This window comes from Miniopterus natalensis, chromosome 8 (assembly GCF_054644295.1).
Source record: "Miniopterus natalensis isolate mMinNat1 chromosome 8, mMinNat1.hap1, whole genome shotgun sequence".
Taxonomy (NCBI): domain Eukaryota; kingdom Metazoa; phylum Chordata; class Mammalia; order Chiroptera; family Miniopteridae; genus Miniopterus; species Miniopterus natalensis.
Window position 1 is genome coordinate 41,233,969 of NC_142088.1, and position 24,350 is coordinate 41,258,318.

At 36.3% G+C, this 24,350-nt stretch overlaps 1 protein-coding gene across 1 annotated transcript in view; it reads right to left on the minus strand.

Moving 5' to 3' along the window:
* Positions 1-24,350, minus strand: part of METAP1D (methionyl aminopeptidase type 1D, mitochondrial) — a 48,408-nt gene that overhangs the window by 10,842 nt on the left and 13,216 nt on the right. Inside the window, exons 2-5 of the mRNA XM_016204754.2 lie at positions 6,818-6,975; positions 4,718-4,867; positions 3,179-3,327; positions 2,555-2,597 (exon numbers count right to left, since the gene is read on the minus strand). Coding sequence (XP_016060240.2) covers positions 2,555-2,597; positions 3,179-3,327; positions 4,718-4,867; positions 6,818-6,975 — 500 coding nt within the window. The remainder of the gene's footprint in view (positions 1-2,554; positions 2,598-3,178; positions 3,328-4,717; positions 4,868-6,817; positions 6,976-24,350) is intronic.

The window sequence follows — 24,350 nt, forward strand, 5'->3', positions numbered from 1 at the left end:
AGTAAAAATGCATTTTAAAAAATCTTTGCCTTTTCATATTATTTTTGCTAGCTTTCAAAATGACTACTTGAAAGAGTCAATATATATGGCAATAACAATAGTTCTGAAAGTCTGTGACAGTTATCTATAATTACTGTTTGTACCTACAAACTATTCTTGTTTTGTACTTCGTTTATTTAACAGATATTTATTGAGCAACTACTATGGACATTGCATAGTCTATTTTTTAACATTCAACTTTCAAGGAAAAAAGAAGTTTATTTTCTTATGATATATACTAGACATAAACAATTATAAAATGCAATGAGTATTTTCTAATAAAATATAGAATCTAATAATGGGGTCTTTCACTTAATAAAATATTTCACAAGAAATACAATTTGTTAAGATGTTAACCTATATGTTTCCTTGACACCATCACATTGCTAGGCACTTGAAAATATTTCACTTTGTTTTATGAATTTTGCAATTATGAAGTTATTTGAATGTTAAAAATGAAAGTGTGTTTTAAAAGTCTTCAGGAAATTTAGAAAAGGCATGGAATATTCTCTTTGAACATACTGAAAGCAGTAGGGAAGAGTATGCTTGATTTCATTCAAAGCAGCAATGTTTTATTATGGGGTATTTAGATGAGATAACAAATGTAAAACCCCCAAATCAGGTACAATCCAAAAGAAAAGCGTATCATGAAAAATACTTCATAAAATACCTCCTTCTACATGATTCTGAGTTGGAAAGATATGAACAGAATATGTGTAGAGTAAATGTTCAAGTATTCTAAATAGGACAAAATAATATAGAAAAGAGTATTAGCAATAAAAGAATCTTTGGCTATATCTTCACACAAACTGATATGAAGAAGAAAGGTTGAATTAATTTGAACAACTAGAAATCTGACTGAACTCAACTATTGGATGCCAATTTCCACCTCATTCATTTCCACTCCTACCTAGGTTTCATTATCTGGACATAGAATAACTATTATTAAAAATATTTCCTCTGCACCCCTATGTTCATTGCAGCACTATTTACAAGAGCCAAGATCTGGAAGCAGCCCAAGTGCCCATCAGTAGATGAGTGGCTAAAAACTGTGGTACATTTACACAGTGGAAGACTACCAGGCTGTAAAAAAGAAGGAAGCCTTCTCTTTTGCGACAGCGTGGATGGACCAGGAGGGTATTATGCCAACTGAAACGAGCCAGTCAGAGAAAGACAGATACCATATGATCTCACCTACATGTGGAATCTAAAGAACAAAATAGAAACAGACTGATAGGTACAGAGAACTGACAGCTATCAGAGGGGAAGGGGACTTTGGGGACTGGGTGAAATAGGTGAAGGAATTAACAACAACAACAAAAAACCCAAAACTCATAGACACAGACAACAGCATGGTGATTACAAGATGGAAGGGGGGTGGGGCAGGTAGAAGAGAGTGAAGGGGGAATAAATGGTGACGGAAGGAGACTTGATTTTGGGTGATGAACACACAATACAATATACAGATGATGCATTATAGAGTTGTACACCTGAAACCTATATAATTTTATTAACCAATGTCAGCCCAATAAATTCAATAAAAAATTCAAGCAAAAAAGATTTCTTTATTAATAGAAACTGTATTTCTTGAATACTGTCTATATCAACTAGTTCTCATCAGATGTTTAAATTATATTTAAAATTTATTTATTAATCATCAGATGTATAGAATTTATTTATAATCTACATAATCCAAAGGTATCATTACTGAACGTTTTAGCAAAATGAATTGCCAAAGCACAAATAAGCCAAGTCTGAGAATAGTCAAGGGCTAAGACTATTAGAAAACGTTTAGAGCTTGTACAATTGGAAGTTCCTATGTTAAATTATTTTGGGTTGTTATTTAAAAGAAAGGCTATTAACCATTTGGTGAAAACTTAAGTTCAGAGAGAAATCCATTCTGCCGGTATGCTTTGAGTTCAAGGCTCTCTGTACCAGAAATGGAACACGGCGCTACCTTCAGGGATTTTCATAAATCTAAGAACACTGCTAGCAAAAGAGTTGCTGTCCAAATAGACTGACACACACAGGCCAACGTAGCCTCTAATGACAGAGTAAGATAATGACAGGCCACACTCAAAATCAGCAGGAAGAGGAAGATCAATCTTGGCAGAGTGAAGGAAAAATGCTGGCTTTCTTTGCGTTAGCTCATCTCATACATATCTAGCTTCAGCAGCTGCCCAGTGCGGTGGTGCTCTGCATTAACTACACAGTGGATCAATAACAATTACACCTTCTCAAAAACATGACACATAGCAGGATTGGGTTGACATTTCACTTAGGCCAACATTGATCTCAGTGCATCTGATTCCAGCCCTAAATTCAAGTCAGGCCTGGGTTTACTTGGAATAAACACAGAGTTAAAGACAAAAAAGGAAACCAGCTGCTTGCGTCTGGGTCTAGGAGTAAACAGCACTTCCATCGGTGCAGTTCACATTTTCAGTCCACTCTTCTTCCTGTTGCTACCAGCAATTCTGAAGTTGATCAAAGACTATTTTTTATACGATTTACTCACCGTGACATCAATGTTGATAATATCTCCATCCTGAAGAGGTCGACTGAAACATAAACAGGAAAAAATGGTGATAGATCTCAATAAAAGAAATATAAAAATAAATACCTAATGACTACTATTGCAAACCCCATGAGTTGCAATGAAAATTCAGAGTAGAGGAGGAATAAGTGGAATAATTATATCTAATCTTTAGCTTTGTTAGTCACATCAGATTTTACAAGAAATATATAATATTAACATACTGCCATTTATAAAAGTCTACTATTCTTTTAAAAGTGTAATTATTAATTACCTTAATTTTGCAAAGAGTCAAAAAATAGTTGATAACCAATATTTATCTATAGTTGGATTTTTACCATTTATATGGTTAAAATCTAAGGAGATAAAAGAAATATTTAATGCACAACTATTTTTTTGGATTAAATACTGCTTTAACAAACATTAAATGGGGGTATCACATCCACTTAGAGGCAAAATACTTCAAATTTTTTATTTTACTATAATCAGCTTCAAAAGTTTGCAGGTGGGTTTCAATTAAACAATAGTGTCTTTCACCATATGGTAGAGATCTTAGTTTCATGTTTTAGTTTCCAAAGGAACAATATGTTATTAAGCAATGAATACCTGTCAGGAATACCATGACATAGCACGTTGTTTACAGAGGTACAAACAGATTTTGGAAAACCTCCATAGCCTAGAGGTGAGGGATAGGCATCATGACTGATGATTTCCTGATGAACAAGAGCATCTATCTCTTCAGTTGTCATGTCAACCTAAAATATTAAATAAAGAAATTGTGCAGTGACAGTTGAAGACATTTCCTGTAATCTACTGACTATGCTTTTAGCTACAGCACTTCCAGGTGAGACTGTATAAATCTATTGTGATAAACTTGTAGTACAAAATGTTAATTAATTATGATTAACATTAAAATCCTAGATAGTGCCTTTTGGAGACAATCATTTAAGTATATGATGGTGTTATGGACTATTAGGAAATGGAAATTTAAACTCTTAAGATCCTTCAGATAATTTGTGAGTCATTAAATGACATGACTCCTTTTTAGCCTGAAAATTTCAAGAATGTGTTCTTAGGCAATTCCTTCCTCTCCCTCAATGGTTAGTGACCTGGGCTAACAGAAGCATATAAATAAATACTCAAAAGGCTCATCAGTTTAGATGACAAAGCTTGAAAAGTAGGTCAATCCACACCTTTATATCTCAGAGGAACGTTATAATGGCATGGAGATTATGGATCATCATTTAAAAAACTGAGTCTGATACATTTTTTTACAGATATCATTTTCACTGATCTTGATTTCTTTTATATTTAAATAGGTCAGTGCTTTTTAAAAATATTTTTCTCTTACTAAAAGCTATCCAATTGCTGCCAAACTAAAAGAAAACTATAATCGAGGTTGGTGAGCACACGAAGTCTATCTTCAAAACTCATAAATCATGAATAAAATTCTAAAACAAAATATTTTATTAAAAATTAACTGTTTCTTCAATAATTTTCTTTGTATTATTTTATATTCACATTATGCTTAGTTATGTTGCTATAACAAGATTATGACACAGCTGACACCCTAAGTGATTTCACTGTTGAGTCTCACTTCTAAAATTCTGCCCACCTTCTGGAAACTACAGGCCCACATTTTCTTTTATGATCCTTATATAGCAGAGTGTTCCAGATTATTCTGAAAGAACTAAATCTTGTAGTAAGACAGTTGCACATAATTACATTGCTCTATTACCCATATCTTTGTGTATCTGGTGATCTTTCTTTGCAGAGCTACTGAAAGAAAATAGGAGACAAAGGCGGAGGCAAGCAACTCTTCAAGCACACGGAAATAATGTGGGGAATAAAAGCATAAACTACAGGCAGGAGGAAGGGGGCAGAAGTCAAAGCTGGCTGCCATTGATTAACTCGCATAGGCTGACTGAGCCCAAAGCATCTCGAGAATTCTGCTATTTAAAATTGAGCTTGGATTTTAAATGATCTCTTGAGTAAATACATAAAATACTGCAATCCCTTTCCCCCATCCCAACACTTTACTTAATTATTAACAAATTAGATGTGTACAAAAGATGTAAAGGGAAAGAGGAAAACAAGGGGGTTCGCTGCGCCCCACGTGCGCCCTGTGGTTTGGGGAGACGCCACCTTTAAACTCTTCCCAGCCAGGAGGAGGACATGACGGGCCAGCTGACAGGCCTGACGAAGCCCTTGAATCTGATCTTCATTCTTAACTTCTATGCTGTCTCCCCAGTCGGGCACAATGCCTGTCGTCACATAGTCTGGCTTCTTTATGTGCTTGAGGAAAAAGGATTGAAAATGAAGATCAGAACCCAGCGCACGACAATGGGATCATTTTTTCGGACACAGCCTCCTGCTTCATGGGGCTCTGCCCTTCCTGCCGAGCGCCGACCTCCGCAGCCAGCACGACAGGCCTCCAGGCGGCCCCAGCTCCTTCCCCTGCCCTTTTGAACTTAACATTGCTGCCAGTGCTGCCTCTGCCGGTCTGCTAACCTTGTGGGCTTTGAGTCAAACTGGGCCGAAGTAGGCTTCTGGGCAAAACAAACAGTAGTTTTCTTTTCTTCCTTCTCCCAACCCCTTTGGAAGCGAACTGTCATTGATGAAATACAGAACGGAGCTTCCAAATTGTCAAATGGCTAATTAAGAGCACTTTCATCTTCTTAACACGGAGATAAAATTTATGCAAAGGATAGCTCACAACGCCCGCTCTTAATGAATATATGTAAAAGGCTGACTGCCAAGGCCACCAAAGCCTATTACATACACACTTTTCTTACACTTCGCAACTGTACCCAAAATAATAAGGGGCTAGAGAATAAAAAAAAAACAAGTTTCTTTTCTTTCTCTTTCTTTTTAAGTACATAAAAATACCTAGAACATTTCTATCATTTGTCAAAAACTAACAAAGTATCCCCCCAAACTCAAAACATTCAACTCTGCTTACCCTTGTAGAACATTCCCCATCACTTACTTAAATCCATGGGCAGTATTCAGAAAATAAACACTATTTACACACACAGCTTCTCTTAGTCCTGAAGTTTTGCACAGCTCTCTACAAACTACTTACAGAAACTGCTATGTAAAGCATTGTTGATAGTACCCAGTAAGGCTACACAGGAGTTGGGGACAAGAAGCTGAGAGAGAAATCACTATTCAATTGACATCACAGCAGCTCTGGAAGGGCATCAGGCAGGATTTAAGGACCTTCACCTTTCTCGTGTTAGACAGGCCTTTGTGATATAGGTAATGCCACTGCTCGGGCTGCCACAGCTGAGCTCTGGATGAGCATCTCTCACCTACAGCTTTCCCCCAGTGTCCACAAAAGCTCCCAGTCTCCCCCATAGACTCTGTGCTCCTGTCTGCTTCGTGATCTGGCCAGGTTACAACTACAGGCAGAAGAGCCATTGGGCTGTCACTGAAATTCTAAAACAATACATTCCCCTCTCCAGAGACTTCTTTTTCTTTTCTAACTAAGTAAATACGAGGAACATACTTTAGGCTCTGGTGGCCTGTCTTGTCAGCCCTTGCCACAAAAATGAGTCACTCACCTTCAGGAAGAACAGTACCCTTAGTATGGGTTCAGTGTAAAAAACGTATAAAGGAGAAAGCAGATGATTTTTGTGACAAATCTGTATTTCTTTCAGCTATTCTCATTCTTCCTAAATAACCCGCACACTTCCTGTATATTGCATTTTTAAAAAGGATGGACTCTCTTTCCACAGAATTGTAATCTCTAGAAAAAAGTCAAGAATGCTGAGACAAGAGGTTTTCTTTAGTTTACTCTAAAGGAGATTCAAAGACAGCAGCATTAATAACATGAAAAATACAAGAGCAGGCTTTAGGAAGAAACACCTAGTGTATTAGTTTCAAGTAATCTCTCCTGAATGATCCCAGTTTTATAGTCCAATTTTTCTCTAAAACTCTACAAAAACTACATACATGTAGTTTTATCTTTATGTTAAAAATTTAATATAAAAAATTGCATGGTGGAAATTTTAATTCTAAGTAAGCTAAGCAGTTGTAAGCTCAGCTCTTTATTTAAAAAAATTAACATTATAGAACTGCAGCATGTTAAAACTTCTCAAATTATAATTTACAATCACAAACCAAATTTAAAAATTGTGATTCAAATAGCTTAGAAATCAAAGGTGCAAAAACATTTGATTGCTTCTGCAGCTAACCTTTATCTTGGCTGGAAAAAGCAGCAGATAATAGGCGATACAGTACCTTAGGGACTGGATGAGCTGAAGAAACTGCAGCCGGCAAAACTATACTGTGTGAAATATCTCTTTGTCTCCGGAAAAAGAAATTTCTTCTTTGTTGACTGCTTGACTGCTTGTGTAAGTAGATATGATTGAGTGATGAAGAGAAGATTCTATGACAACCTAGGAGCAGAAAGAGACATATTTTAAGTAAAAAACAAAAAAACAAAAAACAAAGCTAACATAATGCTACATTTTAAGATGTTGCATTGTTGACTATTAAATCATTATTCTAATCCTTTACTGGCTCAAAAAGGAAAAACCCCAAACAGAAAGAAAAGCAGTGGTATTCTCAGTTCTAATACAATAGTAGCACAGCATATTTATTAGCTAATACTATGTTTACATAAATGTTTGACAATGGAAAACTCTACTCTAATGGGAAACAAACATATAGAAACATCTGCTGAGCACCAGGTCTATAAAAAGAACGATTTCTGCTGTGGTACTTTCCGCAGCAATGTCCTGGATGACCCGAGATTTAGGGCACTGTTTGGGTGGCTTTTCATTCTTTAAAGCCGTGAAGAATCATGGACAAATTGCCAGCTGCACTTTTTGCCCTCGATCGGATTACTACTCTGTGTTAAGTTCATGTGCAGCGAGGCATCATACTGAAATTCACTGTGATGAACGCTCAAGCCAAATAAAGGCTAGATAGCAAAAATGTAGGGTGTAACCCTGAAAGAAAATGAATATAGGGTCCTAAATTACGCACAACAGGAATTTTGAAATATCTATCAACATTTTGAATGCACATATCCTTTGACTCAGCAATTCATTCTCCTAAGACTTTCCCTTGCAGACATTATACAATGATGGATCTATGAAGATGAATCCTACTGCAGCACTGTTTGTGGCAGAAAAAAATGGGGAATAACCCAAATGTCCATCAGTAGGGGACTGGCTAAATATATTCAACCAGTTAAATAGAAATAAATGTATATCTACACAACAGAAAACTATGGACCTATTAAAGGGAATAAGCGAAATCATCTCTAAGTATTGATATGGAAAGAAGTCACAGTACACTGTTAGGAAAGTAGCAAATGCTGAACAATATGTATAAGATGCCCATTAATGTAAAAAGAGCTTATATATTTATATAAGCTTGAATATGCCTATAATATTTCTGAAAACTGATGTTCATCAATACTGGTTACTTCTGGGACATGTGATTGGGGCTGGGGACGAAGGCTTCTTGAGTCATTTTATTTTCTTCTATACTGTTAGATTTTTAAAAAACACTTGCATAACTTTTATAATGAAAAGAGTGGTTTTAAAAATCCCCAACACATCATAATTGCATGTCAGGGGTCGACAAACTACAGTCCGAAGGCCAAACCTGGCCTGCTGCCTGTTTTTTATACAGTCCAGCCACCTAAAAGTGATTTTTATGTTTATAAATTGTTGAAAAAATCAAAAGAAAAACAATGTTTTGTAATATATGAAATTATGTGAAATACAAATTTCAGTGCTCCTAAATAAAGACTATTGGAACAAAGCTACCCTCATTTGCTTCCAATTGTCTATGCTGCTTTTGAGCGACAGGGGCAGAGTTGAGTTGCTGTGACAGATCTGGCCCTTTACAGAAGTTTGCCAACTCCTGATCTAGGGCACTGGTTCTTAAAATGTGGTACCTAGACCAGAAGTATTAGCATCGCATGGAAAAAGATGCAAATTCTTGGGCCCCTCCTCAGCCTACTGATTCAGAAGCTCTGGGATAAGGCCAGCAGTCTGTGCTTTAACAAGTTTGAGAAGTACTGGCTTAGAGCAACCTTTCAGCTATGAAACATAATGGTACCATGAATTGCAGATGAGTGCTAGCCTCAAAACCCAAGATCTCTAAGTGATTTGGAAAAAGACCAGGATGCAAACAAACTCCAGTGGTCAGTGATTGAGTGCCAGAAGTTTTACTCAATTACGTTCTTCCATAAAGTTCAGTTTAATATTGTTGAATTAAACTTACAGAGGTGTTTTAGATATTATTTTAAATAATTCCAAGTGCCAGGCAAAATGTCAGTAATATTAGTTTTAAAAAAGTAGCCTGAGGTATGTACATATTCTCTAAAGCTTGTAAAGTACAATATTTCCCTAAAGACATCACTATTCCAAGATTGTCAAGTGGTACATGAGTATCAGTGTAGCACCCTAGGAAAAGCGGACGGTTAGAAAACAAAAGTCTGGAGTTTCATCTCAGCTCTACCACTTGCTGGCTGGGTGGTCCTGAGCAAGTTTCTTCTTTTGGGTCTCAGGTAAGAATTAATTAGAATACAATATGTGAAAGAGCCTTGCATTTAGTAGATACCCAATATATGATAGTTTCGTCCAGAACACGTAAAAAGTAAAATAAGAAAGAAAACACGGGCTCTGCTACAGCTTCTAATACTGAGCACTTATGTGTCAATTACTGCTCTAGGCACTTTACATATGTTAGCTCATTAATCTTCTGAGAACCCGATGAGTTGTAAACTGTTATTACTCCATTTCACAGCTGAAGACAGTGAGCCACACAAAGGTAACATCCCCGGGGATGTGCAAAAGCTGAGGGAAAGCAAGTCGAGTTGCTCCCACAAAGTATATTACTTGTCTTATACGCATGAGGAAAAATGAGCTAACACACATGGAAACACCCAGAAAATGTGAAAGGCACTATAACACTATTATGAGTTACTACCATTATCAAGTTATTTTTCCAAAAGTGGTTATGGATTGACCTAATCCATCCACTCTCTCAAGACAAGCTCCTTGTGTTGACCAAACATGTGGTTCAGTGAGAAGCTGGTTGGGCAGTCTGTGAATATGGAATGGAAAATCTGGGTCCCAGCTAAAGCAACACACTCAGGTGGAACCAATCTATGAGCATGGGCCCCCTAACTGCATCGGTAGGTCGGACCAAAGACATCCTTTACTGAGAAAAGTATGTATGTATTATGATTACTAGTAATAATGACGACACTGATAGAAATAGCAACAATAAATAGTGGTTAAGGGCCAGGTGCTCTACATACATTATCTCTTACCCACTGTCAGGTGAGCAGGAGCTGTTGACATGACCATTTTATGGATGAGGCAGTAAGGCTCAGCCTCTATGATGGGTCAATGGCTGGCCCTGCCTCAGGTCCTCTAAGTCCAAGTCCAAGGCTATGTCTGCCACTCCAAGCTGTCTTTCAGCAACGTACAGGGGCTCTAGCCGCCAGCATGCTTTTCTTTAGAATGTTTTTTTAATCATGAAAAAATAAATATCATGGGATCAGCCAACATTTAGAATAAAGGTACTTTTCATGAAAATTCTTAGAACTGACCTAATTGAGAAGCATTGTGCTAGTGAAAATAGCGTGAGCTGTTGAAGTCAGACAGGTCTGAGTTACCAAATCTTCTGAGCCTCTTTTTTCACCATTATACGGAAAGAGCAGTGCTTTCTAACCACTGGGCTGTAGTGAGCATGAGCTGAGATAACATATATATGAAGCATCTTTAAAAAGTAGGTGCTCCAGGAATGCTAATTTCTTTTCCTTTCCGTTCTCAACTACTTAACATTTTTATCTGTGGCCCTCTAAATTTATTCTTTTATTCAACAGCTACTCACTGAATGCCTCCAATACGCCACGCTGTGGACACAGGCAGGACAACATGACAGAGTCCTTGCTCTTGTGGAGCTTATTCTGTGGTGGGACGCAGAAAAAAGCAAACCAACAGATACGCTAGATTATATCAGATGGTGACATATACGATGAAAAACAGGCCAGAGTAACACAGCACTGGAGGATGCATTGGAGCTAACTTCTACTCCTGGTCCTGTTGAGAGTTAACTCTGTGACCTTGAGCAGTGACATTAACAGTGAGCACTGACTGAGGGCTTACTGGTGCCACAGATGCTACGCACTGACATAGGATGCTTAGTAAAATGGGAGAGGTGGACTTCTTAGCCTTTGAGGTCCCTTTTGGCTCTGACATTGATGCCTTCATTCAGCAGCATTTGATTGTCATGCTGCATCCCAGGGAATAGGATGATATAGGCCCTGATCAGTTTTAGGAACTCCTGAAGATTTTTTTCAATGTGGCTGATAACACAAAAGAGAGATAATCTTTATCAGTATTATCAAGTTCAAGTACACAGTCATTATAGGGGGAATTTTTTTCTATGTACTTAACCATGAAGTCTTCAGGCCTCTACCAAAATATCCAGATGAGGCTTTTGAGACGTTCACTTCTAGGATGAACAGTGCTGCCCATGAACCGGCTCTGCCAAATGATGGGCTCACTGCCGAAGAGATGCAGGGACAGTCACACATGACAAACATCAGGAACAAAGCCTGGATGTATCCAATTTGTTGACAATTATGGTTTGGCAGTGTACTTTGCAATTCCACTTTCACAAGAGAGTTTTTTATTTGAAGTAAAATCTTTTCTTTTAGTCTGATAAAAGACATCCTATAAATGTTGTTACAAGGTAACAGGATAACAAGGTACCATACCGTGTTTATCCCACTAACTATTCATTACAAACCAGGAAAACAAAGCTAGTGTTTTCAAAGGTGAAATGAAGACACGGGCTTAGGTCAATATGTGCCTTTTGAAGATAATGGTCCTTCAATTAACGTGGCCAAAAAAAAAGGGAGAAGGAAAGATCCTCAACTTTATCATATTATAATTAATAAACAGTAATTAACAAATTTTCTAAATGCAGAGTGAGCAAAATTAAAATCCTCAGTCCCAATGATATTCAGGGTCACAGGTTAACCAAACTACAGTATCTGCTACAGGTCATTCTAGAAAAGGTTTTTGAGTTTCCTATATATTTCCTTTCTTTATAAAAGCACTGCTTTGTACACCTAAAACAAATACAATGTTATATGTCAATTATGTATCAATTTTGAAAATAAATAAATAAAAAGCATTGCTGATATCTTCTTATAAACTACACCTAACTTCCAACTGGCTACCTTCAATGTTACAGCTAATTTGATTCACGATGTCGATCATCAGCGGCAGGGATACCAGCTGGGTTTACCAGCCACAGCGATGGTCTCTCTGTTTCTGGGCACCATTATTTTCTCAGGGCCTACAGCATACCACTCTTTTGTTAAAGCTATTTTAGGGAAACAAGGTTCGGGTGTGACTAGCTATTGCAAGGGGCAAGCTGGCTAATCTGAAGTTTAGGAGATGCCAGGAGAAAACCATCAGAAACCTCAGGAGAGTAGGAGAGCCCCAGATCTGCAAGGAGCTGCTTTGGATTAATTTGATCTTAAAAGACATGATTGTAGTGAGTGCTGTTGTTGATTAGGTAATAGAAACCTCTATGTAGGATTTTCTTAGGCAGTAAATCTATATGCTATTTGTTATGAACACTAGAATATTTACTGTTATCAAAGGTAATAATAAGAATTATTTTCTTTGTCACAAAAATTCTATCAGCGCCTAGTTTGAGCTAAACATGGAAAATTATAGCCAACTGCTTCTTTCACGTCACGGAGGAGCACACACGTCTCCTGAAATTGCTATATGTCCTCTGGATCCTGCAGCATACTTTTCATATTTTAAATTTGTATTTGCAATAAAATCTAGGTTGTGGTTTTAAATATTTTTATATTTGGTAATAGCATCAATTTCTAAAAGCTGCATTTTATTTCCCTTTACAGATTAGGTCTGAAAGGTGGGATTACAGAATTCAATATGACGGAGGGTGGAATGCATTTTAAATAACTTATGTTGCTGCACAAACATGCCCTATACTTACTGGCCTCTTACTCAGGGTCCAGTTTAATTGTTATCTGCTCATGCATTCTATACCACATAATGAAACGCTTCCATTTCACCCCCTGAGCCCTGGGTTTTTATGTGCACCTCTACCAATGACCCTTAATTAAACCGATTTTACCCTTGAAAATGCGAGTTTTCTTTTGGTCAACAAGTATTTTTAAGGGAGAGGTCTGAATTAACTTTCAAAGAGACATTTAACATGTTTATTATTTTAAACAGTTGTAAAACTGAACAAAGTACATTTGTATTCAAGCGTGGGCTACCAATATCTATATTTTTCATTGTACGTTTCTAGGGAAGCACTTTCACCCTGAGGCGTGCCATCAATTCCCAGTTATGTTACACTTCAGAGGTATCAAATATCTGAGTAGAAAACAACACGATAAAGTAGCCTGTACTACTTTACATTAGCCAACAATGTCAACCAGAGATAATGTGCAATTTAAAAGACACCTGTAAAATGTCTTACTGAATATGTTTTTTCATAATGATCAGCAAATGCCAAAGTCTAGTAACAGACCTATTATTTATAGCATATCAACATCTAATTGATTTTACAAATGGAGGCAATTATTTTGGATGAATGGAGGAATGCTTGCCAGATTTAAATGATTTATGATTATTGAGAGAAAACAACAATGTTTTGCTAATTCATTTTCAAATACAGCTCTTACACTCATTGATAACTTAAACTTTAAGCCAAATGATTTGTTTAAATAATACATTAACTTTAAAAAAAAGCAAACAGATATTTTTAACTGTTTAGAAATACTGCTTCCTACAGTAGGCTCAGAGGGGACTGCACCATAGAAATACATTTTCAAGGCAGATTTAGGACCACAGAAAGATCACACTTAGTGAACGTCAACCAATTACCTAGAGTAGGAGCTCAGGCTGTTACGGCACTGTGTGCTTCAAGTCCAAAAGAGAACAGTGCACATGCATCCAGGCCTTATATTTCTTGACTAAAACACTGTCTGCTTGATATATTTGATAACTTGCACAAATGTTGTAAAAGGAAAATTAAATAGTCTGTATCACTCGATATAACTCTCATTGATTTTTATAATCTAGTACTAAGATATATGTTTCAAAAGCAAATGAGAAGATTGAAGGTTCCTTCCCATTTCAAGGAGACTATAAAGCAGAAGAGAAGCTCACATTTCACAAGAAATAACCTGTGCATTTGTTGTTGAAGAAGAAGAAAAAAACCCAGCTAGGGGAATGCCCCAGGCTGAAGCAGATACTGATTGGGCAAAGCTAAAGGACAAGGGCCCTTGAAACTAGACAAAAGCAAATTCATTCTGTTGACAGATGCTGATTACATCAAAGCAACAAGGAACTCCCACAACTCCAATTTTTTAAAAACCAATTAATAGCTCTCTACAATCTACACAATAAGGACAAAGTAAGTTTTAAAACCAATCACAATAAACATTATTAAGCTTGTTTTTAAAAAAGTTTCAGTTCAGTTGAAGACTATTCTGGTGTGTTTTTTAGCTGTGGGCTTCTCCAAACAGTGGTTTATTCATTCCCATGGACATGTCTGGGGAGCCAAGCTGGCCATGCCATCAGCCCCTTCCTTCCAGGGGTTAACTGCTCTGGCTGCCAAATAAAATACAGAGCGAGCCATGTAATTATGGAGACAGTCAAAGGGCAGGCTCTATTTTGAAATCTATTTGCACAGACAAGGTCTTCCAATTGAGCTTACAGGAAACAAGCTGGTAAAGAGCCTCCGTCTCCCCAGATGCTTTCCACACTTTTCCTCCAGTTCAGGAAATCATGGACATGGACACCATACACCATTGCTTCCTGGATTTCAAACTAAGATGCCATTACAAGGAGAAGAGTGGATCTGTTTCACAAACCCGTAAAAAACATTTTCCCCCCTAATTAACAGCATTTGGCAATAGCCTTTGCATGATAAAACTACAGCATTTATTAAACAACATTTATAAGGAGGATGCAGGCCCAGTTGTTACGCAGGTATTAGAAAACAGATCATTTTTCTTTAATGCTCAAAATAAAGCACACAGTTGAGTCTAAAGTATACTGGCATAAATACTTATCTGAAATATTCTATTTGACATCCAACAGTGGTGTCCTTGAAGTAATTTATAGCTAAAACAGTAACAAAGATTCCACAGAAAAAAGAAATGTGTGAAATATTTTAAGTGACAAAAAAAAAAAAAAAATCACAAGTCACTTTTATGCTGAAACATAAAAATTTGTTGTAGTGGCTTAAAGCTCTAAATTGCAGTATCTATGAAACCTCACCATTCTCATATTAAAAAAGATTGGGCCACTACTACTAATAAAAGTAAGTAGTCAAATGAAGGTGAGATAGTTGTCTTCACCACAGATGCCAGCCCGTGGATGTCAGAACTCATCACCAGGCCATAGAGCAGAGCCTGGGAGTCTTGGTTCTAGAGGAGATGCTGGAAAGTCAGTCAGTTAGAGTACTTCTGGGGAGAGGAAGGGCGGTGGCCTGAGGGCACTCTCTTCCAATAATAACAACATTCAAGAATGATGCCCAGGTCATGGCAAAACATGACCTTCCCCAAGGCTCCATCAGGAAGTTGGCTCCATGTTACATCCCTCCTCCTTTTTAAAATTCATCAATAGCAACTCATATAACATAGCATAGCATAGCATCAGTGACAAGTTCAGAAAGGGTTTAGGAAAATACTTCATTTTGCTTCTTTACAAAAGCTAATTAGATGATATGTTATAATTCATTAATGGACAACACCAGCACCCAGGGATCTATGACTTAAATGAAAAGCAGGCCCCCTTTTCTGGGAGACAAAAACACCCCACCTATTCTAGAAACAGAGATCAATGAACATACCTACTTAATAAAGCAGACTCATGTTTGTGGGCCTAGAAAAAAATTTCTTTAGGCTGGGAGGGGTGTCAATGATTACAGTAAGAACTCAAAATCTAAAACTAAAAGCAGATCACTTGGTACATAAGTGGAAATTACATAGACATGATTAATTTGTAAAAGAAAACAGGGCTATTGTGTGAAATTTATCCATTTAAGATAAAAACTTTTACTTCAAAATCTTAATCTAAATTCATCTTTATAATCATAAAACCTTGAGTCACACTGAAATAGTATATGCTTAGAAAACCCCATTGTCTCTCAGCTAAAGTTTAGAGAAAAGCAGCTTTTTAGCAATTCAACAATACATATACTCAAGCACTTTGTGGACAAAGAAATATTGTATTCTCTTAGGGGAAATAAAGGAGCTGTTTATTAAGGCTATGGTTAAAATGTAATAATTCATTCTAGTTGAGCCCTGTGAAAATGTCATCAAAATATCATTTTCTTTGCCAGATTTTCTGGATGCCGTAGTATCATTTAAATACAGAATAAAAGACAAGCTCTGATCAGAGCAGAAGTACAACACCAAAATGAACCAAAAGCAAATGCCATTCCATCAAAGTAACAAAAAGAATTTCACAATCATGAGACCCAGAGAATGCACACTTCTAAGTTAGCACAGAACATCTGGCAAACTTCAACTTCCCAAAGTCTCTGAAGAAAAAAAACATTCCTATTACCTCACACACTTTAGTTAAAGAAGAGGAAAACAGACAAATTTTATATTCAAGCATATAATTGAGAATCAGAAAAAGCAATTTCACAGAAATTACACATGGAGTTCAATTTTAGAGAAAGTCCATATAAAAATAAGTTTAAAATAATTTATATAGTAAGGAAGTTCTTTAATTATTTTTTTCAAAAGCCTATTCATGAACACTACTTTCATGTAAAACACTATTCAAAATATTAATTTGGATAAAAATATGCAAGATAGAAAACATTGGGACTTTTAGTTTATGATTAAAGTAACAGATTTAATATAAATATTTTTCAATTGTATTTAAAGCATTTGAAAAGAGTATAACCTTAGTCTTTGTCTCACAATAGTGTCAACTGAATTCTATATGCAACATGCTCTAGTTATATTGTTAGATGTATTTTTTCTCTTTTCATGAGCCATTTAAAGTTATTTATGCAAACAACTGGTATAAAATAGCTCAGAGCTCTGACCAAACTGCAGTATCCATACACACACACAAAAATCTACCATTTTAATATTTTCCTGAGAATGTTTTCACTTTACAACTCCAAGTGAAAGGCATGAAATAGAAAGAAAACATTTGAATACAAATCCTATAGTGGTTATTATGACAATTGTGCGAGTTTGTCTCTGCCCTGTAACCAGGCAATAGGAGTAGTGGATTGGTAGGTAGGTAGGTAGGTCAATAATCACAGCCTAGAATGAGAAAGCCAAAGCACTAGGAAAACAATATATTTGCAAGCTTCTGCAGTTCTGACTACACAGATTAAAGACAAAAGAAGCTGAGATCATTCATCAGGGCAATATTTTCACAAGAAAAATAAAGAGAAAATATATAGTAACTTCTTTAGTAAAAGACAAAGTTCCAAATGACCTGAAGGCAGCTTTTTTCTCCTACTATTTTTTTCCTTTTATTGAATTTATTGGAGTGATATTGGTCAACAAAATCATACAGGTTTCAGGTGCACAATTCCACAACACATCACCTGGACACTACTGTATATTCACCATGCCAAGTTAAGTCTCCTTCCATTACCACTTATACCCCCTTCCCTTCTCCACCTCCCCAAACTCCCCTCTACTTTCCCTGGGGCAATCCCCACACTTTGAAGGCAGCTTTTTGGACTGATGTAGTCATGTTGCCACAAATAATTTTATATTCAATTCAACTGTGTAGACTTAGTTGACCACATGAGCAAATAACCACTTCATCGCGTTAGGCATGAATGCAAAAAGTGCAATGCATTAAAATGGTGCAGGCTTAAAAAAAAAGAGTCCCACAGAAGCCTGTTTACAAACTAGCCCTTGTATTTTTTTCCAAATATGGATGCTCAACTATAAAAACATTATTTTTTGTACTAAAGATTAAAAATGAAAACCACCACCATAGCTAACAAAACACATACTCTTTAACGGTACAACTGAAAACACAATTTTACTTGAAAACCTTAATTGACCAAGATTATTCACACTTGGTGAAATGACAAATTCATCATCTCATTTTTAGATTAAAGTCCTCAACATAAGCATGACACTGAAATCTTTTATGTGTGCAATATTTAAAACATGCTTATCATCTAATGTGAGGTGTATGGAACATTTTTTGAACTATACTTCTACCAGAGTGTTACAAAAAGAAAACCAATCCTAAAATACCTAGATAAAACATAGTCAATTTGGAGATAAAAAGAAGGAAATATTGTGGAATTTAAAACACTTTATATTTTGCTAGTGAATGAGATTTTCTTCCAAAAATGTGCCTTCCTAATTATATTTACTTGAGTTCTTGTTTAAATTGGCTTTCTTCTTAGGTACTAGTTGGTTTACTTGGACAAGTTAGTTAAGCTCTCTAAGCCTTAGTTTCCTTATCTGTTAACAGGAAGGCCTTCTTCGCAGAACTCAATAAATGATAAATATGATCACTGGTTGCCTGACTGTGGGAGAAGGTCACTCCAAAATGGACTAATTGGTAGGTAGAAACCAGTCTGAATTTCGAACTGTGCTTTGGCTAATTCACAAAGTACTTCACAAAGCTGCTACTTCAAAACCACGTCATCCAAAGCACCGGGCCATTCCTACCTTCATCACAGGACCACTCTGATGATCAAATGAGACTACAGATGTATAAATACAAACTACACAGCATCTCATGATTGTAGTGTACAGAGAGAATGCTTAAACTCAGTAGCACAAATTATGCACAGCCTACTTTTGGGAATTTTCTGAGAGTTCTTGGTGGGGCCTTCCTAAAATGATGATAGCTAATTGTGAGGCCTAAGGAAAATCTTCCATTCAGAGTCATAAAAGACCCCAGCTTTCCTGAAGAATCATATCCTTCCAAACACATTAGTATACAGAATAACTTTTATATTTGTGCAAAGGGTAGGATGGGAGAAATCATGTTATAGAAAGATTGCACTTGGCAGTGAAGACATTCCCTATAAAGTTTACTATCACAATTTTAAGGGTTAGATCAGAATGCTGCAATTTTTATGTTACTAAATAGTGTTTAGTCAATGTTGTGTTACCCATAAACTGTTTTGTTGTCCTTGGTAACCTCAGTAACTTAAAGTTTGTAAGAATTTAAACATATTGGTCTCAGTGTGCAACTATTTAATAGAAATATTCTAGTGCTTACCAAACCTCATTGTTTAAATGAACTAAGAAGTCTTCTTTGCATAAAAATTACTGTTTATTAAACAGTGATACAGGAAGAACTTATTTACATTTCAAGCACTACCAACATACATCACTTAAGACAAAAAAAAGGCAAGCACTCCATAAGAAATGCTCAATCACTGTCAATCACGAACACTAAAATATACATAAACCAAAGCCAGCCATGTGAACTGCATTAGATTCAGCTAAACACAGAATTGCCAGCAGAACAAACAAAAAAACAAATAATTATCAGTGACTCACGACCTATTTACACAATATACAAAATAACTGGAAAAGGTGTAACCATGGAAACTTGATAACCCAAATTCAGTGCCTTCAAATTTTGCATTTATTTAAACACTGTGTAAACCATGTCTTTACAAAATTTAACTATTTCACAAGTAGTCAAAGCTTATCATTGCTATCTGATCATTATCAAAATAGTTTCAACTATAAATTAGCTGTCTTTAAAATTATTCAAGGACCAGTTTAATGAAACCATGATAAAAACGTCAAACCATTTTTTCAGCAAACTGTTATTTTCACAACTACTGATTAACAATTCAACAACTCAACTATATACAATAAGCCCCATAGTAGTCAAATAATATTAACCACACTTTGACATAAAGACTTTTTAAAACTCACACTTGCATGCAACCACCCCCACTTCCTCTAATTAACAACTAAAGCTATTAGCTATTTCAGTTTATAGGTGATTTTCACTGACAATTACCATTTGAATAGTTTAATATTTAATGCTATAGTCAGTCCTAATGTCTTATATTTTATTTCATAAGCTACATAAGTAAAACATTATTTTGTAGTTCACTGACTCCCACATTTAAGATGTGATGATGTTCAGTGTGTATTTCATTATGTAGATGAGCAATGGATGTTGTTTGACATGATTTAAATGGGTCAACAGTATTTTCCCAGTCACATTAATCATTCAGACAGCTAGAATGAAAAAAAAAGCCTTGAAAACTAAAACTAGAGAATCTATTCACACAAATGACACTCACCACTGGCGGGTTATCTAGGATGTGGTTAAGGAGAAGGAAGAGCTGCAGACTTTGAACACATGTTTCATTATTTATTCAGAAACCACTTCAAGACCCTAGCTCCATTTTCAGAATCCAAGTGAACACCCACAGGGACAGATATCTGAGATATGAAAGTGTAACTTTTAAAAAAGCATTAGATGGAAATCTATAAAAGCTTTTCCATTCCAGAAGAAAGAATAAAATTTGGGGAGTCTAACTCCAAATGAGACTGGGTCCCAAGTGTAGGATCAGACGTATGGTATCTATAAAAATATACAGCGGTACAGATGAGGACCCAGCCCTCACTCTGGACAACAATCCTGTCTTACCTGCTGATGGCTCCTAGAAAGTGAGGAAGACAAGGGGAACAAGAAAAAGCAGAACCAGCCTTTAGAAAGAGCAGCAGATCACCTGGATCCAGCCCTGAGTCAGTAAGAATCTGATGAGGAACATGGAAAGCAACAACATGAACTCACAAACAGCAATTCCATAGTTTCCTTTTCCTTGCATCATCATGACTGACTTTACATTCGGTCTGATTGAGGGATGAGCTGGTCTACATGGCCAGTCAACGTGCCAGAACACTATTCTGGACAACCACCCTACCACTTTGTTCCATATGATTTAGGTGCTTTCTAAAAACAAGTATGGAAGCGACATACAGTCTTGTCCCTCCCAATCAAGTTCTTTAGTGGGTCTTCAGGAGCTGTGAGGGGGACAGTGTCTAGCATTAACTTTTTCATTCTGAGTCCACTTCTGAAAGGTCATCTTCTCCTGAAACCACACGGAATGAGCCAAAGTCCATGAGAAGCCCATGTTTTGTTTTCCTGATTATGAAAATAGATGGTATTAGATATTTTAATAACAATACTGAAAAAGCAGAAATAGTAAATAGTAAAAAAAACCAGCAAAAATCTTCCTCAATTGATTACTGTTGACTTTCAGCAAATACACTTTAGAACATTTTTGTGTATCCACTAATATTATTATAGAATATTAATTTATCATATTTTATACATATTCTATTTATACATGTAGTTTCATTAAACTGCTATTTTGAAAGCAATTAATTTCTCTCTGCAATATATGGAAGACATCTGTCTATAACAAAAAAATGTAGATCTACATGATCCTTTTTAGGCCTCTTGGGTTGTTTTAGTGATTTCACAGCGTTCCTTTATATGGATGGGCCACATAAGTACTTTATTTAACCAATGATGAGCCTTTAGGCAGGTTATTTTTTAGGTTTTTTTCCTTGTATAATATACTTTTTACAAATACAACTGCACATATGACCAATTATTCTTTTTTGTTGAAATTTCTAGAAGTAGAATTCTTTGGGTTAAGAAATATGCAAAATTTTGACATATTTGCAAAACTGCTCTCTCTAAAACAGCAATTTTATTCCCAATGGTGCCTATTTCCTACACCCTCATCAATATTAATGCAGTCTTATAAAAGAAAAATGGTATCTCACTTTTACTTATTTTTCTTCAGATATTGCTGAGGTTGAGGATCTTTCCCTTTATTTATGTATTTGTACTCTTTTGTGAAATCTCCATTTAGGCCTCTTGGGTTGTTTTTTGCTTGGCATACTCTTAAGAGTGCTCTGTGAATTTATGTACTATATTGTTTCAAATATATATATTTTCAGTTTGCCATTTGTATTTCAACTGTATTTAAAGTGTTTTTGGCCATACAATTGGGCTTAAATTGAATTTATGGATTAATCTAGGGAGAATATTCTTCTTTGAAATATTTAGTTGTTTTATTTAAGACAAGATATCTTCACATTTACTGCAGTATTCTTAATATCCCTCTGTAGAGATCTAATATTTTCCTTATATAGGTCCTGTATTTTTCTTATTTGTTTATTCTTAGGTATTTTATATTCTTGGTTGCTTTATTAATGGAATGTTTTCCATTATATTTTCTGCCTAAATATAGGGCAGTAATCTTAAATGCACTTTTCTTTAAAAAACAAGTTTTAAAAATTGAAGTATAATACTCTAGTGTCATATTTTTATGCTCCTAAATATACCAAAAAAAATCAAACATACAGACTCACACTTACTCTATTAAAAAGAAGTGAACTGAGACTGGCTGGGGTTAACTAGACTTTCCTTTTCATCATTGCCAACTCACCCCTCTCTTACTTTGTCTCTCCTCAAACATTACCCTCCCTCTTCCCAAGAAGTGCTGAACTGGGTGAGCTAACAGGTGCTAAAGTGCCAATAAATTAAAGGCACCCAAAATAGAAAAATAGAGTTTGAGGGGTGATATTTAAAATATTTCAAAAAATCAATGACTTAATCATCGGGGGAGGGGAGAGAATCAGAACATTTTTAGACTTATTATTCCACACTTATGTAAGTTTACAACTTCGTCTTTGCCAGGACAAGAACTCTGTATAGCACTAGTTCCTAGGATCCTCTTGCACTCAGTTTGACTCACCCCTAGAAGGAGAAATAAGTCCTAAAGTTGTAGAAGGGCAGCGGGAATCCTCTCTCTGTTGCTCCCTTTAAGCAAATTCTCTCCTGATGTATTTTTCTCCATGACTTTCAGAACACTACCTCTAGCTCCACCTACAAGTCTGGAAGATCACTCTACTGTACCATATAGTTGACAGAAAAAAAAAATGACTTTTTTTTTTTGCATTAAAAATATCTGATATACAGCCCTGGCCAGTTTGGCTAAGTGGTTAGAGCGTTGGCCCGCAGACCGAAGGGTCCCGGGTTTGGTTCCATCCAAGGGCAAGTACCTCGGTTACAGGCTCGATCCCCGGCCCTGGTTGGGATCTCTCTCACCTTGATGTTTCTCTTCCTCTTTCTCTCTCTCCCCCTTCCACTCTCTCTGAAAAGCAATGGAAAAAATATCCTCAGGTGGGGATTAAAAAAAATGAAGTTGATGTACAGACAGCAGCATGGAAGAGCTGGTTACATCCTTTGCTCTACTTTTACCTGCACTTGAAATTTTCAATAATAAAGTTTTGAAAGTATTCGATTCAGCACTAAAATTATCTTTCCTAAAGAATTCTAAGAAGTGTAGGAAATAGAAGGGTTATTTTAAATCTGGGAAAAACAAAGCATTTAAAATGAGCGTTGACCTGCAGTTGCTCCTGGGCTGTAAGCCAGGAAGAGCCCAGGACTAGTGCTTCTTGATGGTGGGACTATAAAGTTATTCGCATATTTCTAATTTGCATTTCACAGCCACAGGAGAAATCCTGGGGCCCAGAGTTTTAGCCACTCATATACTATGCAAGTCAAACTCTTGAAAGTACCCTGGAGCACAAGAGAGCCCAAGGCTGGATACTTAATTGTTTCTGAGTGCAGTGTGGTGTAAGGTGCCGGCTGGGATCTAAAAGGTGTTTGGGGCTTGTCCTTCGCTACGATGTACAGAAAGGCAGAAAATCTTCAAGGGACTTCAACCCTAGAAGTGTTGAAGAAACACTGCAGAGAGGTCTATTCTACCTTTGTTTTATAAAACATGAGGCAACAAGTAGATACTTGCACAATGATATAGGGCCACCCAGGTAGGTATTTCAGGATAATATATAAAATAGGAAGGCTATAAATCCATAAAGGATGTTGCAGTGGAGTGACATGGACAGAATTCATACTTAAAACTAATGTTTCATCATTACCAAGTCCACCCTGCTCTCAACTCTACTGCCATGACTAGATGATGCTGGCCCTATGAAAAGACTGGCAATATTTGGTTTTGGTGATTGCTAACTTTAGACCTCATAAATATTATGTAACTCTAGTTTTTTCACCTCTAGCCAACCAGCCTGACTGCAATTTTCAGCCCTAAGTGGCAAACTGACATTGAGAATTTATGAGCTTTGCCTTTTAGTAATGCCCATTTCCTTTTGAATTATTGTAGCCTGCAGCCTGAAGCAGATTATAATTATCATTCCTTTGGCCACATGAGTCTGAAGATCTACAAGTGGTTCAGATAGCTACATTAATATGTTTCAATTTTAGGTAGGCTGGTAAATAAAAGTTCTATATAACAAATGAGAAGCAGATGACTTTTTTTGTATTGCTAGAATTTTTAAACTATCTTAGCTAAATAAATTTGGTCCCAGTCACAGTGTCCATGATTCCCTGTCTCATTAGAGATGTTTTTCACTTTACCATCAAAACAACAAATACATATTGTACAGTGTGCTTGAAGCAGAATATTCAGGTAGGTGATCTCTACTACAGATAAAGTTAGCTCTACCTCAAGATAAATATGTGGTCTTAGCTGTTTGGAAAGCATTTTCTTACATTAAAAAAATGTGGCTAAGTTCTCTGGCTAGCCTATTTGCCCATAATTTAACTGAAATACTACACATTTGCAATGAAAACTAAAGGTTTGGAAACATTCAGCTGCGAGCACCTAGTATTTTAGCTACTATGGGTTAACTGAGCTAGCCTGGGAATGCTGCTGC